The sequence below is a fragment of the Jaculus jaculus genome, chromosome 11, assembly GCF_020740685.1.
Source record: "Jaculus jaculus isolate mJacJac1 chromosome 11, mJacJac1.mat.Y.cur, whole genome shotgun sequence".
NCBI lineage: Eukaryota > Metazoa > Chordata > Mammalia > Rodentia > Dipodidae > Jaculus > Jaculus jaculus.
In genome coordinates, this window is record NC_059112.1 from 77,472,492 (window position 1) to 77,491,256 (window position 18,765).

An 18,765-nucleotide genomic window follows, 5' to 3' on the forward strand; every position below is an offset into this window, starting at 1 on the left:
AAATATTTATTTGCAATCAGATAGAGGTAGGTAGAGAGGAGAGAGAATATGGGCATGCCAGGGTCTCCAGCCACTACCTCTGGCTTTACATGGGTACTGGGGAATCAAATTTTGGTTAAACTTTGCAAGCAAGTACCCAACCACTAAGCCATCTATCAGCCCACATACAGATTTTTACAGGCATATTTTAATCAGATAAATGAAAAACAATATTTTCAAAATTATATTTCAAAGCTGAACTACTTTCCAGGAACCTCTTGTCATCTGATCCGTGCTTTCCAGTCACAGTGAATCTAAATCTCTTCCCTTCACTGCTTGGCTGTCAGGATTCATCACCCTTCCCATAAACAAAAGTGATTCTAGGAACAAAAAAAGAACATACTTTAGAAATTTCTGGAGAAAAGTTACAATAGTTATATTCTCTTCATATTTTAACAATCTTTACTCATTTTCTCTGTAAGTATGTCTAATAACAAAACTTCTTTTTTGTCGTTAGTCCTTAATTAAATTCTTATTACTAAGTTTCTGGTAAGATATAAAGGAAATTAACATCTATGACATTTTGTTGTGAAAATGCATGAGTCTTGTTTTCCATATAGAAAAGCAAAAGCAAAGTGAGAGAGGTTCTTCTAAATATAGCGAGCAAGACAGCAAACACAGCATCACAAAACAGTGTAGTATAAAGTCTGAGACATTGACAGTCATCTTTTCTACAGACAGAACATAAGCCTCAGGGTTAACGTTTCCCAGACTTCCCTTCAGTTCTGCAATACAGCACACTTCGCTGCTAAAGACAACATATTAATAACACTAGTATTTTAAAGTCCTCAAATATAATGATATAAGGGCTGGAGGGTTAGTTTAGTGGCTAAGGCACTTGCCTGCAAAATCAAAGGACCTAGGATCAAGTCCCCAGGTGTGGCGTAAGCCAGATGCACAAGGTAATGCATGTGTCTGGAGTTCATTTGCAAGTGGCTGGAGGCACTGGCATGCCTATTCTTTCTTTCTCTCTCTTTCTCAAAAAAAAAAAAAAAAATATATATATATATATATATATATAAACATTCTTTTAAAATAATAATATAGTAGGGATCATAAATGCAAATGCCTGTTTTCAGACCTTCTGTGCTTGCCAATGTAAAGGAACAAAAAACTGGAATCAAAACAAGAAAGAAGGGGTGGAGAAATGGCTTAGGAATTCAGTCACTCTCGTGGGAAGCCAGAGGACCCAGATTCAATTCCCTAGTACCAAAATAAGCCCAATACACAAGATGGCACATGCATCTGCAGGGTTTTTTTTTTTTTTTTTTTTTTTTTTTTTTTTTGGCAATGGCTAGAGGTCCTGGTGGGCCCATTCTCTTTCTATCTGTCTCTCCCCTCTCCCTCTCTATCTAGAAAATAAATTAAATAAATAACTTTAAAAAACAAGAAGGAAAGATGGGGCAAACCTATTCACCTTTATTTTCAACTGGGAAACGGAAGCAAATTGACATCAATGTCATTATTTGTTCAAATCAGATGTAATGAAGGTGAATTATGAAATTGATAAAGTAAATTCTGTATATAATTTTAAAATTAAGACAGGTATATGTGAAATATTAGTGGGATCATCCTATTTTTAACTCAATCTTTACTATTCAATCCAAATACACCCAATGCTTTATAAGGGTCAATTATATGGATAAATACATACTCTCCCACAGCTTTTAAAAGAATGCCTGAAAATGTCAAAATTATTCTGGAGGAAAAGAAAATAAATATACCTATTTTTAATATAGACTGTGGGGTACACAAATGCCTTTCCAATAGGGAGAATACATTTAGTTACAATAAGAATTAGCAGTAATTTGTCATCATAACACTGTGGCATAAAGAACTCCTCAGAATTTTGGGGAAATTTTTAAGTCACCTTATAATTGAAAATAAACCAAATTATATGTTTAAGCACTCTGCCATGAATGACATACGGACATAACTTGTTCTAGTATTTCCTGCTTCTTTCACCAAGGAGAACCAAGTTTTAAGCTGAGTCTACACAGTCACCAGTGTCATCACTACTAAGTCAGATGCATGATGAAATGACACTTGAATAAGAGCAATTGATTTAAGAGTCAGATGGGATCAGAGGTCATTAATTTCATCTTTCATTCTTTCTTCCATCTTATAGGCATCCCTTATACTTAAAATGTTTATACAAATTATAAGATCTCGATCAGATAACAACTTATGTCTCTGAATATTAAAATATATAGAATACTCAAAGCTAATGGCTAAAGCAAAACATTTATTCATTAATATCCTTCAGTCTTTTTCCTTTAGCTTGAGACCTAAAAGGGTTCTGAGTGGAATTAGTTTTATTATGTCTTGGGTACCATGAATTCCAAAATCATCACTCCTTGCTGCTCAAGAAATGAAACATTTCAGGAGATAACTTTTTACTATTTTATTTTTATTTATTTATTTTAAAGAAAGAGAGAATGAGTGCTCTTGGGCCTCCAGCCACTGCAGACAAACTCCAGACACTTGTACCCCCTTGTACATCTGGCTAACGTGGGTCCTGGGGAATAGAACCAAGGTCATTTGGCTTTGCAGGCAAAACACCCTAACTTCTAAGCCATACCTCCAGCCCTGACATGCTATCTTTGACAATTTTCTTTTTGAAATCTATAAAGCTAGCAAACTACCTCAGCCTAGTAAAACAACAACAAAAGTAGTTTTTCATTTTCTTGGAAGTCTAACTTAGAGCTTTAGATAAATACTCTACAATTTGCAACTCTCTAGATGGGAAAGTCTGAATAATATATTGAGTTTGCACAGAAGACTGTTGGAAATTTTTAATTAAGATAAAATTGGTTGCAGTAAGTCTGAAACCGTTTATATCTTCAGAAATTGTCAACTAAAGATATAAAGCATAGAGCTATTTATTAATATACTATGGTGTGATGTTAAGTCAACATCTCTATCTTTATGCTTTCTTGACTTAATTTGTGGGATGAAAATAGACGAATTACTAAATGTGTATTGTTTTAGGATAATAGCCCATTCTACAATTTATATCATAATTTATGCTCCTAATAAATTAGTGACCATTCATTTTAAACAACATATTATTGGCATATCCCTCATTTACAAATCTTATTACAATAATGACCATAAAACAGTAGAAATTGTCACTAAGGTCTGATAGTTAAACATTATCACAAACAAACAAAAGTGGGGATTATTTGGAGTTTTAAATTCTTTCTGCTCTTTTGCAGGAAGCTATTTCATGGTCTTAGAATACAGCAACTCATCAACTTGGGAAATAAGACCAAACATAATTACTCTAAGTGTCATCTGCTTGTGAATGGCTGCCCAATAAACATGCATTTCTTTCTGTGCTCCACACTCAGTAACTGTACAATAATGATAAGCAATGAGAGTTGGTTAAAGGTTAAAGATGTAGAGAACAAATGGTGTACTCAGAGTGAATCTTGGCATTGACACCCACTATGAGATCTGAAGCTCGTTTACTGTAATCTCAGCAGTTCTATACACCTTCCAATGGGTCTATTTGCATTGGTATCACAGAGTTAGGATAGAGATTATGTACCCACCCCTTAGGATGTGACTATCTACATACCTACTCAACCTCCCAGCTTCATATTCCGATGTCAAATATACCTCTATGGTGCACATAGAGAGAAACAATTCTGCATTTATTCAGTTATTGACTAATTTACTTGTAATGCAAACATGGTATATGCCAGGCACTATGTTACATGTTTTTCTATTTAGCTGTCTGAGAAGAATACTAATATCAGGTTAAAATATGAAATAGAGAAATTTAACATATCATACATAGAAAAGCAACCTATCTTGCTAGTTAATTGAACTTAAATTCAAGCCAGATCTGATAGCTAAATCACCACTCTCAAACTACAGAGTAATGATGTTTTCTGTAAGGTATTTTGCCATATTTTTTAAATGATATATTATTGAGTTTATTTAGGGATAAGTCATGATTACTGATGCTTATTTAGAGAAAATTGATGTCTAAGAAAAGGCTGGAGCAGTTTTACATACATACATACACACACACACACACGCACACATACACACAAGATTATTTCCCTAATGTATTCATACTTTGTGGCCTCTCTTTCTAATAAAAGCAAGTATTAGAATACCTATCAGGATAATATGGATTTCCATATGTGGACATTCTGCCAAATGTCAGTCTAATCTTCTACACTACTTCTTCTTTATGCCATTTTGGACCTCACTTCATCCTTCCCAAAATGCCCAAATAAGATTTGAAAAGAGGAAAATATGTCATCCCTCCCTCCTCATCCAAACCTAGATTGGTCACTTTCTCATACGTCTACAGCTATTAGTTCCCACACCTGCAGTGGCATCATACAGAGAGAGTTAAACTCCATTCCCAATTGGTCATTTTCTGGTCATATGATCTTAAGCAAGCTACATAATTTTTCAAGAACTATTCTAGAAGGGATAGTGCTAGCTTACTACATGTAATAGTTATGCTGGAAGCTAATGTTTCTATTTGAGACTTTCCTTGTCTCTTAAAATCCAATACATGATGTATAAAATACAGTGGACAAATATGTACTGAAATGATTTCAGATAGGCAGAAAGAAACTGACAGATTAATATAGGCACAACCTCCCAAGGATTTTCAAATACAGTACCTGTTGGGTTGTTCTTCATAATAAACAAAAACGGATGAGTTGCTGTAAATTGGGTTTGAGTCAAACTCATAATCACAGGGATGTTCATGCCTATGAAATAAACATAACAGTTATTTAGAGACTTACAATTAGAGTCCAATAAAGAAAATATATCCATTATACTTTGCACAGACTAAAAGGAACTTTGAAGTAAGGAGTTGACATTTCTTAAATATGAAGAAATTTGCTATAAACTTTCAAGTCAACATGCTTGGGACTATCAGTTCACTCATGGAATAATTCTAGCTTCACATTTATGTTCACTGAAGAAAAAAAACAGATACTACATTCAATTTAGTGGAAGTGCTGGGAAAATGTCTAATTTGCAAATAGCAATTTTCAGTTCACTGTTTACATTATATTATTTAATCTTGTAATGTTTCAACTTTTTTGTTTCTACCAAGGTATGTTTGCTCTTCATTTTTACACTTCAGGCTATGATAATCATAGCCGAATTAAAAGGTATTTATCTTGCATGTACTTTTCCAAAATCATTCAGTGAGCTCAGAGATTTGGGGATATATGTCATGAGTATGTATGAGATTTTTATTATAAAATTAGGAGCAGAGATTTGCTGCCTTAAATAATTATTTACTGGCATGTAAGGCACCTATCAAAATTTAATATGGGAAAATTAAAGTGTTTGGACAGTTTTTCTAGTTTTACAGCCAACTCAGGTATTGGCCTTAAACTCAGATATGACTTAGTAGGTCTGGGAGTCTGCATTTCTTGCAAGTTCCCTTGGGATGTCCTTACAGCTTGTATTTATAGCAGCAGAAAATGATTCTCAACAATCCTTCCCAGATCCAAGGAAAAATAGTATCAGCATGCATAGTCAAAATTGAAAAACAAGAAAATACAACCTTAGTAACCTAACATAAATGACACTTTTCTTTCCCAAATGTCAAGGCTACAATGCCCAAATTACCAGTGAATATACACTCATGCCTGAATTATTAAGATAATTCAGATAAGTAAAGTCAATTTTATTTTAATTCTCATTTGCAATGAATGCTTAGATTTGAGAAGGGGATTCCTGGCCTCTGAGATTTCCTATGTCATGATTATCAGACTATTAAGAGTGGTATTAATAAGATATTAGGATATGTGCTGATTCATATCACCTTTCCACAATAACTGTTTTGTTCTCTTGGAGAAGTTTCAACTTCCAATTACAGGCAGTGGATGATAACAGAAATAGCTCTGATGGGCAAGCTGCCTCATTCTAATGCATCATTCTAATTTCTCCAATGATTTATCTAGTCCATCCCCTATAATCAAAATTGCTTTTTTTCATTTTTAAAATTTTATTTATTTATTTATGAGAGAGAGACAGAGAGAGGAAGAAAGAGAGAATGGGCATGCAAGAGCCCCTGGTCACTGTAAATGAACTCTAGACACATGTGCTACCTTACACAGCTGGCTTACATGGGTCCTGGGGAACCAAATCTGTGTCCTTAGGCTTTGCAGGAAAGTGCCTTAACCACTAAGCCTTCTCTCCAGCCCTATAAATATAAATTTCTTTTTTTTATAGCTTTTTTTTAAAATTTTTATTTATTTATTTGAGAGTGACAGAGGGAGAAAGAGGCAGATAGAGAGTGAGAGAGAGAATGGGCACGCCAGGGCTTCCAGCCACTGCAAACGAACTCCAGACGCGAGCGCCCCCTTGTGCATCTGGCTAAGGTGGGACCTGGGGAACCAAGCCTCGAACCAGGGTCCATAGGCTTCATAGGCAAGCGCTTAACCGCTATGCCATCTCTCCAGCCCTAAATATAAATTTCTTGAGCACATCAATTCAAGTAGTATGAGAAGATAAAATAGGCTTTTGAGAACATCTTTAAATTTTCTATTTATAATTAGTTATTTTAAGTATATTTATTAGGAAGCAGACTGAGAATGGGCATACCAGGGTTCTCGTTACTGTAAATGAACTCCAGACACATGTGCTCCTTTAGTGCACCTGGCTTTATGAGGTTACTGGACAATTGAATTAAGGCCACTAGGTTTTGCAAGCAAGCACCATAACTACTGAGCGATCTCTCCAGCTCATATCTCTAACCAATTATCTGCTGTTCAAGTGTTATTTATATTCAGCATAGATAATATTCAAATACTATTTTTTTAAGAAAATGTAGTATAGAGAAGAGGTTCTTAACATGAAATGTACTAAAATACAACCTAGTGAGTTCAGATAACTTAAATTTCAACTCCATGTGTCTAAACTGAGGGGCTGAGATCTGCTTCAATGATGCCCTGGCTGCTGGCCCTCGGCTGGGTGTGTTTGTCCACAGCAGGCTGCCAGCCACAGCACAATGCTGATTCTCAACCTTGGGTACATGTTGGAAACACTTAGGGAAATTAAAGACAATAGTAGAGATTGGAACTTACCCACAGAGATACTGATTCAATTATTTTAATGTATAATATGGGCATAGAAAAATTTCCAACTTCCCAGGGAATTCTAATATGAAACTAAGTTTGAAAATCATTGCATAGAAACAATGGCAAGAGTCAAATTAGAAAAGGAAAGACTAACTTGGTCTAACTGAAGAATGAAATTAAGACTGAACATTCTTATTTATTTAATTATTTATTTGAGAGAGTAAGAATAATAGACAAGGAGAAAGAGAGAGAGATTAAATAGGCACACCAGGGTCTCCAGCTGTTGCAAATGAACTCCAGATGAATCTGTCCCCTTGTGCATCTGGCTGATGTGGGTCCTAGAGGATCAAACCTGGGTCCTTTGGCTTTTCAGGCAAGACACTTAACCACTAAGCTATCTCTCCTGCCCAAGAATAAACATTTTTAAATAATAAGAATTTTATATTTTATCCCTGAAGTTTACTCTCCAAGTAATATCTGCTAACTGGTAGTTACTCCAATTTACAAATAATCAAATATCAACAGACAAAGCTAATCACATTGTATACATGCACAGTCTCTTCTCTTCCTCTACAGAGAAAAGGGATTAGAATGTGGCAAAACAACCAGACTCCTTCACCCATTATCAAAACTCCTTGCTTGTCAGGAAGCCACTCATTTTACCTGAGGATGAAGCAACTTCACCACCATCTTCATTTATCTCAAAGAAAACTTTTTGCATGACTTGAGAAACATACACATCAGATGAATCTGATAGAAACACAAAGGAGTAGTTAAGGGTTAAAATCCAGAGCCATGTTAAATGCTTACACGAATAAAACACAAATCACACAAATGAACCCTCCGATTTAGGCAAATTGAAGGAGAGCCAAATATGCTTAGAGGTTTAGCTCTAACAGCCATAACATAGACAGCCAGATAGAAAGATCAAAATTCTCCTGCATGAAAGGCAAAGGCAGGGGCTGGGAAGATGGCGTGGTGGATAAATCACTGGCTGCCAAAGCTGGAGTACCTGAGTGTGACTTTAGATCACATGTAAAAAGCCAGAAGACATGACTGGCTTCTGTAATCCCAGTAAGCTGTTACTGATGCTGACTTGAGATGCGTGGCTGAGACAGGAGAGTTTCCCAGACGCTTATAGAGGACAGTGAGAAGAACAAACAGCAGGACCAGAATCTTGAGCCAGAAACCCTGCTTAATGTGACATGGAAAAGCAAGCAATCTGGAAATGGAAATTGTCCTCTGATCTCCACACACACACACACAGAGAGGCTCACAGACTCCCCCCCCCCCCCGCCCACACACACACGATTGAAGGTTTTCCCTTTTAAATACATTCTACAGATAAAATCAAAGCCCTCTAAATATGATTTACTATCACACTATGCACTCAACCTTAAAGCCAACTTGCATTTTAAATTCAGCTCTGACTTGACCTTAAAACAAATATATTTTCCTTCCAATGTGGTGCGGCTATGAAAGTCTAAAGAGGTTTTGTCTCATCTATCACAAAAATCCTTCATCTATATTTTAATACCCGATGCATTTTGCAGTGCAAGACAGTATCTTGCAACATTTTGCTCTGCTGTGGATACACACTGAGAGTGCCCTTCTTCTCCAGCTAGTGAAACTGATGTAGGTGTGAAGTGTTTCTGGCATAGTAACTTACAAGAATAATCTTGAGAAATGAAATCATGAGATAGATGTTAAGTCAGTTTTGAAGGAGCAGAAAGATTTGACTATGTTCCTAAGATTTCATGGACACCTGCTCTATCGAGGAAGCTTCTTGGCACTTGGGTGACATCTACAAATACCACTCAGATAAGCCAATTGCTGGACAGAGACAGAAACTTGTAAGATGGATAAATTAAGGAATCCACAGATACAGTGTTGATTTCCTGAAATACAAGATAACAGTGTTCGAGGTCATCCAGCTAACAAAATTCTCACACCAATTCCTGGAATAAGACAAGGTTCACAAGTGAAGCACAGTTTAGTGACATAAGGGCCCACACAAGATGGGGTGGCATAGAATGTTCATTTAGTTTAGCAATGGGACTAGTACCAATGGCACTAGCTCTTGTACCAAACCACCTTGCCTCATATATGCCACTTCACTGAACACAGAGCCTGTACTTAGAAAGGGAATGGAATCTAACACATAATAGGTTATAGCAAGGGGTATGGGCTCCCAAAACTAACTCTTTACTATACTTTGAAATAATTATTTCCTTCATATTTCTGTAAAACTTCAAACTAGATCTTTATTACATTAAGAGAACTAGAACATTTCTATAGCTTCTCAAGATAATGTGCAATTAAATTTTAACATGCCCCTTTCCCGACTTAAAGTTTTCTTAAAATTGAGTGGGTAATTAATTTCTAAGGGCTAAGTGATAAGTGCCCTGCATATATGCTTCTATTTATTTTGCCAAAGTAACTAAGATATATTAGCTCAATTATATTAGAAAGTCAAGACCCACACGGGTTTAGTCCCTTTCTGTACATGATATAGGAATAAAAACATGGTGATAAATCAAATATGAATCACAAATTTAAAAAATAGCTTAAATATATTCAAAGCTATGAATTATATGACTATAATGAACCTTCTCTTGCCTGCACATGCTTTATGACACTAGTATTTGCCTGGCTCACATTAGCTCATATGGAATTTTTAATATACAAGTGCTATTTATAAATAGCAGGTGTTATGGTTTGGTTAAGAAATACCTCCTACAAAAGGGTCATGAGTTAGGGGCTAGATCCTAAGTTACTATTGAAACATTAAGAGGAGGGACTTAGAGAAAGGAGCTCACTGGAGGGTATACCTTACCCCTGTCCCTGCCTATTTCTATTCCTTTCCCTGTCTTCTTCCCATAAGTTATTTATGTCAGGAACTTGGTCACAGCCATGAAAAGTAACTAATTTAGAATGGCATTCATTATGTCACTAACTAGCAGCTGTAGTTTTGCCATTGGCTGTAATTATTCTATTCTAGGCAAGAAGACAAGCCCAAAATTGTCAAGTCCAATAGGTAATCCAAGAGGGAGACAGCAGAACATGCTGGGCACTTATTTTTCTCTGCTTTCTTGGGGTTACTCTTTTGCACAGGTTCTTTGATGAAGCACTTTGGAGGCAGTTGTTGGAGTCCTTCTGTAAAGGGAGATTTACCGAAGTCATAGGCTGTTGGGAGTTGAGGAGTGGGTGGCTGTTTAGGTGCCTCAACCATGCTGAGTGAGTGCCCTAAGGCCAGGAAGAAGTTTACAAAAGATGATTTAAAATGGTTTTGTTTACTATGGGCTGGAGGTGACTATGTTCGGGGAACACTCAGATAACATCCTTTAGACTTGAATGTTGACTGCCTCTTTTCTGGTGCTGAGGAAATTGTCAAGAAGTCAGAGCTAACTTTCACTGTGAGGATAAGTAGCTACATTGTGTGAAACAGAGACGGTGATAATGAACATTTTTGTCACCTGTGCACCTCAGGCACTTCCTCCACTCAGAATGTTCATTCATTTTCCCATTTATCCACAAAATTGGTGAGTGAATAAATTAATGAATGCCTCTACAAGGTCCAGATATTTATATAAGAATACAAAAAAATTCATATACATGTCATGTGATGATAGAAAACCAGTCTAGCAACATTATGTTAATGGTATTTTTGTTATAATACAGACTACTGCCTAATGGGTAACTTGAAGATCATGTGGCCTTCTTCATTTCTTTTTCTTTAATTATTTTTTGACTACCATGTCCTGTTAAGACCTGAAGAATTAAAAGACTATCTTGGTGTAGTTGTTCAAGTGAGAATCTTAAACAAGGCACAAGTGCCCAGGTGCTACTTAATGTGAAGACTCCATCTCTAACTTGTTGTCACCCAGAGGACTCTGGCTAGCTGCGCCTACTGCAGACTGAAACTTCTTATGCTTGTTCACTATTCAGAAGCTGGAGGGTGTCTGCGGTGTGCTCTCAGACAGAGCCAAATTAACATATGCAAGTGAATTGGTCATCACAATTGTATTAACCCTGTGTAAATGACAGATTCCAACTTGTCATTTCTATTATTCAGGTGAGGAAAAATAAAGAAGGCAGAAATAAAAGTCAATGAAATACATTTACTCTTATAATATTAATAAAGGTATGGTGGGCATGCCTATCTCATGAAAGACATTTTGATTCCCTTTAAGGGAAATTGATTGCTTTCTATAGACAGATAAGCATAGATGTTACATTTTTACACAGTGTGTATGTTTGCTGGGTCTGAACACTCCTCAGTGCTGGGATCAGTCAGGTACAGTACCAAGAAACCAAATTATCATGACAACAGAAAAATTACTTATCAACATACCTGTAATTCCAGAAAGATCACAACCACCACTAAATATCTCAGTTATATTCAATGAATGGAAAGCTTCCTTGAAGTCTAATTTTTGCTGTATTTTAAATCTGTTTAAAAGTAAGATGAAGAAAACGTCTTGAAATATCATATATTTTTGATTCAAAAAATGTTTATATATATAAAGTGTGGGACTTGAAAGATATTATATTGTGAAATCTTTAGATATCAGTCTCCTTATTGCCTTTTCTTATATTTCACATCATTTTCACCCAGTTCTGTCAATTGGTTCCATGGTGCTAATAACTTGCTTCCCAGATAATGACAGGTGGGAATGATAAAAAGAATATTCTGTTTTTGAAGTAAAAATTATCCAACAAAATGGTTCTGAGTTTTCGTTACTTAGCACCTTGAAATGCAAGAAGTATAAAGCTTCCATCTAACAACTACATGTACTCAAGTTTTTCAGGCCAACAAAGTTGCTTCCCTGAAAGACGCCCTTCACACAATGAGCAGGAACCAACAGCCCACAATCCTCAGAGAAGAATGTTGGCTGCTAAGGTTCAGAGAAATCTGCAAACCCTCACCATCCCCACCCATTTTCACATATGATTCAACTTTCTTCAGCTTGTAGGACATTCATAAGATTTTCTTTGACAGGAAAATAGGTTCTTTTCCAATAAAAAAAACCTTTGTTATAAAAGTATAGGAAGAAGCTAGTAAAGAAAAGTTGACCAGTGCTCCCAACACAGAGCCATAAGCAAGGATTCCAGAATCCAGCTCCTTTTTTGCCCCTCACTAGTTTATAAGGACTTTAACAAGAGAATCTCAACGATTTTGGGGACACTGATCTACTCTGATCCCAGGAACTATCAGTCATTATATCTCATTTAATTCAAATCAGAAAGACCTGGACTGTTTAACTGTATATAAATGCTTAAAGCATAATTTTTCATTTAAGACCAAATTATAAACTCTGTTTATAAAGATAAAAAATATTGTCCCTAAACAGGGAAATTTAATGTTTTCATTTATAGTCAGGCATTCATGACTTGTCTACTCCCTATCAGGTATTTGCCTTCTGCTCCAAGTTTGTCTACACATATAGCTGCTGCAGGATCTCTGCTTATCTAATGTGTAAGCACATGTCTGGGGCTAGCAATAAGCTTTGGTAATCAGTCAAACCTAATCACTGTTTTAATTAATAAATAATGAATACATTTCTTGATTCTAATTAATTTAATATAATGGGTATCATGTGAATGGAACCTGAACTATTTCTTGATAAAAATAACATTTACTTTTTGAACACAAGAAGGCATTTAGGATCATAGGTAACTGTGAATGTGGGCAGCATGCAGATGAAAATCTACTGATAATAAAAGTAGCTTATTATACACCAACTATTTTCAATTTCTTCCTTCTAATTTCTTACTAAAAAAAGGAAAAATCTCAGCAGGATAGCTTTGAAGGTTTTCTCTGTTTTTATTGTATTCTAACTGGCATTAAAGGTGGAAACTATATGTTCTAATATACCTCTATTTTTAGCATAATAGTTCAACAATTTCAAGATAATGATAAGAACCTAAAAGACTTATTATAATGTCTAATAATACATAATTATCATTGAGAAGTCAGTTAAATAATAGCTCTCCATTTATCATCATCCAATGAAACCTGCAGCAATAGAAATCTACTCAGCCATTTAATAAAGTATAATCTATGGCCAATTTGTAATTATCCATGATTACTTTAACCATGAATAGGCATGTATGAAGTAGCACTTCCTCAGTTAAGTACTTACTATAGATCACTAGTTTTGATAATCACAAAAATACTCAGAAGGCAAAATGATCATTAAATTAACATAAGAAAGTTATCTTAAGAAAGTTGGTCTCTGGACTCAAGGTTAAGACATATACAAGAACTTTGATTTAATCTCAAGTCCAGTTGAAGTCAAAGCTAATGTGCTGACTTCTGACTTCTAATGAAAATATAATTCCAAACCATCATCTCATTCAACATGTCCCTCTTCCAAAATGAGGGAGTCTTATTTATTAAAGCTGTGTTTCATTTCCCTTTTACCTTGAGTCTAACTAAAATTGCCAAAAGAATAGCAGCTAAAATTAAGAGAATGAAAAAGAAATATGCTGGCAAGAGAAGTAGTCATTAAATAATCATGAAATGAAATATTTAGCACAATATATGTTTGCTTAAAAAATAGCAATTCTTGGGCTCGAGAGATGGCTTAGCGGTTAAGCACTTGCCTGTGAAGCCTAAGGACCCCAGTTCGAGGCTCGGTTCCCCAGGTCCCACGTTAGCCAGATGCACAAGGGGGCACACGCTTCTGGAGTTCGTTTGCAGAGGCTGGAAGCCCTGGCGCGCCCATTCTCTCTCCCTCTATCTGTCTTTCTCTCTGTGTCTGTCGTTCTCAAATAAATAAATAATTTTAAAAAAAATAGCAATTCACCCCTAAATGTATCCATTGTGCTTAAACAGGTCTCACACAGGTAAAAACTGTATAAAATGAAATAAAACAATCTAAATTTTTAAATATATGCCCAATTCTGGTCTCTAGGCCCTATAATATATTGGTTTTTTCAATCTCTCTATATGCTAAGAGTTCTTGTTTATTGAAAAACAATTCTTGGAAATCTCCCTCTGGGTCCCTAGCTTATTATCTAAAGTTCCATTGTACACACAATGGGCTTGAGGTACCTGGATTGTTCAGCAGTGAAAGCAAACATACCAAATCCACAGAACCAAAGCACTCAGTATTAAAATATAAATGTTAAATCCTTTACAGAGTTAAAAATGCTCTATGTATAAAAATGGCATATTTGTTTACATGTATTAATGCTCACTTACATATGCATAAGCAAATTCTCAGAAAGCTTTTTATACAGAGAAAGTTAATATAGTGTAAGCAAAAGGCGGCCTCTTTAATGTAATAAAGTTTGACTCCCAAGACATTTATAATGTCTCATATTTAATTTAGACAAAATAATATGATTATTTTAACTAACATACAAGTACAATATATAAAACTAGATATCTAGTATGTTATAGACAATAAATACTAGCTAGCACTCAGTATTTTGACCTACTTTCTATTTTATTGAATTTGACTAGCTCTATCTCAAAGAAGGAAAGGAAAAGTGTTCTACAAACATTAACTATAAAGTTCCTACTGTAGTTTGGAGATAAACAACCTCATAACTATATATTTATTTACATATAATATTTTCCTTTGTTGTTTACCACATTTTGCTACAAATGAAGGATTTTTTTTTAAACAACACAGTTTATGTAGCTGGTGTCATGTGTATAATAACCTATGCTATCATCACCCCTCAGCACCATTCATATGCTGAACCTTCAAACTCCATCACCTGTTAAGATGATCTTGTTTGGAAATTGGGTCATGCTGTAGTAGTTCAGGAAAAGTGATGTAGGAGAAGGGAGAGAGAGAATAATGGATAAAGGAAAGAACGAATTGTTAAATAATAATCAAGGGCAGGGGATATAAGTCATTGGTAAAGTATTCACCTAGAATTTTCTAAGCCCTGGATTCAACCCCAAGCACCACAAACAAAAAATTTTTAATCATATTCAGACCAGGTATGTATCATAAGGATAAAATAATTTTCCCTGCTCTCCAGAATGTCAAGGGAGATATGAAAAGATTATTTAAAAGTTACAGAAATTTTGAGATGAGTTATAAGGAGAAAAATTTAACAATTTATAAGGATCTTCTTTAAGAAATATTAAGTTGCAATGCATACAGATACTCAGTCAGATAGACACATGAGCTATAGATGAAGAACAGAGGCTCCATTCTGGAGGGGTGTGAGTATGAGTAAAGAAGTTTCTCTAGACATTAACAAGGAGTCCTGAGCTGATTGTTTGAGAAGACTGGAAATGTCAGCTCTCTATGTTTTGACCCACAAGATCAGAGGTGGAAAAGCAGAAATGACCTTCTTAAATAACAAATACAAAGACACATACATGTCAAGATATGTTGGTGAGCAGGCTAGAGAGATTATTTAGTGGTAAAGTGCTTGCCTATGAAGCCTAAGGAGCCTGGTTCAAGGCTTAATTCTCGAGACCTCCATGTAAGCCAGTTGCACAAGGATGCACATGCATCTGCAGTTCCATTGCAGTGGCTTGAGGTCCTGGCGCACCCATTCTCTATCTATCTGCCTTTCTCTCTCCCACTCTCTCTCTCCATCTGTCACTCTCTAATAAATAAATAAAACTAAACAATTTTTTTAAATGTTGGTGAACATGTTACTGAAACATCTTGTGGATGTATCCTGGCCTTGTAGAAGAGGAAGCATAAGGCTAGAGCCTAGGAACAAGGAACAAAGCCATATGGACCCCAATGAGTTTAGAACAGAGGAACAAAATTATGTGGATCCCAGTGAACATATTCTGTTAAGCAATTGTCCCTTTTTAAAAGTTAAGACAAGGGCTGGAGAGATGACTCAATGTTTTAAGTATTTGATTCCAGAGCCTAATAACCACGGTTTGATTCCCCAGGACCCATGAAGAGCCAGCACAAAGTGGCACATGTATCTGGACTTCGTTTACAGCAGCTACAGGCCATGGCATGCCCATAATCCTCTCTCTCTCTCCCTCCCTCCCCCTCCTCTCTCTTTTTCTCTCCTTTCAAATAAGTAAATAAATAATAATAAAGTTAACAGCATAAAGTGTAATTTGCAGCACTTTTGCTCTGAAGTTCTGAAGTTTCTCATATCTCCTAAAAGCATGATATTAGTGCATGTAACATCCCTTTCTATAATAACTCTCTGTCATTTCTATGAATTGTTAGTTACCATTGGATGCAAAGTGGTGCACACATCTGTTATCCCAACACAACTACGGCAATAAGAGGAGCCAGAAGAATCCTGAAACTTACGTGACAGCTAGTGTGGCATATGCATTTGCAAAATAACAGAGACCCTGTCTCAAAAAGAAAATGGCACAAAGAGAGGATGCATACCTTGTAGTTATCCTATTAACTCCATATGCGTGCCATAGCATGAATGCCGCCCGTACACATACATACTGACAGACATAGACACACTCACAATGAATCTTTTAAACATCCTAAGAAGAGTCACTGTGGCAAAACATTACTAACCTAGGGAGGCTTACTTCCACTTCCTGTTCATGCATCTCAGAGAACCAACGCAGTATATGATGAGCAGTAATTAATTTTTCCAGGTCTTCTATGCTCACATCTTCCTCAGGAAGGATGACAATTAAACTGAAGTCATCACCCTTGTAAGGCAGTTCCAAAACCTGACACTTTATAGAGGGCTCAGAAAAATAACCTTGGACAGAGAAAATACAGTATTAAATACCTTTGGCCATTCTCACAGCCATGCTTTACCATGTATGATTTCTTACCTTACCATATTTTGTTCTCAGCACAGACTTCATCATGGGAACTTTGACTCTTGAACCATCTTTCTTAGTAAAATCCATCAGTTTTGTGTCCTCTTTTCTGAATTTTTGTTTCCAATCCCCTTTGAAATAAATAGCATTCACCAAGACAAGCCGAGTCAGAGGACCAAATTCTTCTCCTGAAAACATGTTTTTAATTTTTCCTATGAAGAAATGGAAGAAAGGGCAGAAAGACATATGTAATAATGATTCAATAGATTCAAATGAGTCTTGAACAGACCTATTTTGGGCAGGATGTCTTATCTAACCTTAGAAATTTTATTTTATTACATTTTAAATATTTTTACTCATTTGCTAGGAGAGAGAGAGAGAATGAGCACATCAGGCATCCAGTCACTGAAAAGGAACTCAAGACATATGCTCCACATTGTGCATCTGGCATTACGTGGGTACTGGGAAACAAACCTGGGTCCTTTGGCTTTGTAATTTTCAGAGTAAAGGGAAATGCATTAAATATTTCTCTAGCAAGCAGGTGTAACAGAAAATATGAAGGATGACACTGTTTTATGAAAACATGGACAGACCTAACCATGGCTCCAGTGACATTATTTGCATTAATTGTCTTTGAAGTAGAAAGAACACAAAACATGTCTTTCTGCATGTTTATCAGCATTATCTTGTCCTAGTTTCAAGGATGCCCAGCAGGGAGGGAAGTAACATTTCTACTCTTGTGGTTGTAATCACCCACCACTAGCTGGTTTGATTTTGGTCTTCTGAACAACCTGTCTATCATTTGTCTAAACAATAAATATTTCCACATTCATGAAGGGGTGATTTCCTCATTTTGTATCCCTGTAAGCTTGACTCACCACTCCCACCTAATAATTTTAACTTCTTTTTCCCCAACTGCTGCTGCCAGGCCTCTTATATGACAACTACAAGTTTCTAAGGCATAATAAATAATCAAGGAAACAAAGTGCTACTAATTAAGAGCCTCATACATGCTTGGTAGTTTGCACATATTGATATTAAAAATTCCAACATTCCTAAATGGCTTAATCACAATCTCACTTTAAAGGAGTTCTAGCTTATAACTTTCTAAAATTTGAACTCTAATCTATTTAACTTCAAATTTACTACTATCTCACTTTAATCACTTTGGGATTTTTGTTAGTTTGGATTTATATGCTAAAATAGTATACTTGCATTAAGACTATTATCATTTATTGTTAAACATTAATGTAGTTACCTAAAATGTGCTAATTATTTACAGTGGATATGGGAAAATGAACATGTGGGGCTGATACATCTAACTTCTACCTGGACAACCAAGATTTTTTTCTGCTTTCATACCTGATTAAAAAATCAATACTTCAGAAAAATAGTATTCAAATTGTTCAAGTAAGAATTCTAGGGCTAGCCGGGCATGGTGGCACATGTCATTAACCCCAGAACTCACTCAGGAGGCAGAGGTAGGAGGACTGTCGTGAGTTCAAGGCCTCTCTGAGATTGCATGTTTAATTCCAGGTCACCCTGGGCCATAGTGAGAGCCTACCTCAAAAAAAAAAAAAAAAAAAAAAAAAAAGAATCCTAGGGCTAAAGAAATGGCTTAGTATTTGACTGGAAAGCCCAAGGACCCAGGTTCAATTCCTCAGTACCCATGTAAAGCCAGATGCACAAGGAGGTACATGTGTCTGAAGTTCATTTGCAGTGGCTAGAGGCCCTGGCATGCCTATTCTTTCTTTCTATCTGTCTTCTTCGCATTCTGTCCTCTGAAATAAATAAATACAATATAAAAATTTGAAAAAGAGTTCCATGCAAAGTTATTTAGAAAATCTAGTAAATGAATCAGTATATTTTTTTAAAAAAATATTTATTTATATGAGAAAGGGAGAGAGA

At 35.8% G+C, this 18,765-nt stretch overlaps 1 protein-coding gene across 1 annotated transcript in view; it reads right to left on the reverse strand.

The window, feature by feature from the left end:
• Positions 1 to 282: 282 nt before the first annotated feature.
• Positions 283 to 18,765, reverse strand: part of Serpini2 (serpin family I member 2) — a 55,064-nt gene continuing 36,581 nt past the window's right edge. The window contains exons 4-9 of the mRNA XM_004652371.3: positions 16,875 to 17,069; positions 16,601 to 16,793; positions 11,467 to 11,564; positions 7,776 to 7,862; positions 4,692 to 4,781; positions 283 to 359 (exon numbers count right to left, since the gene is read on the reverse strand). Coding sequence (XP_004652428.2) covers positions 283 to 359; positions 4,692 to 4,781; positions 7,776 to 7,862; positions 11,467 to 11,564; positions 16,601 to 16,793; positions 16,875 to 17,069 — 740 coding nt within the window. The remainder of the gene's footprint in view (positions 360 to 4,691; positions 4,782 to 7,775; positions 7,863 to 11,466; positions 11,565 to 16,600; positions 16,794 to 16,874; positions 17,070 to 18,765) is intronic.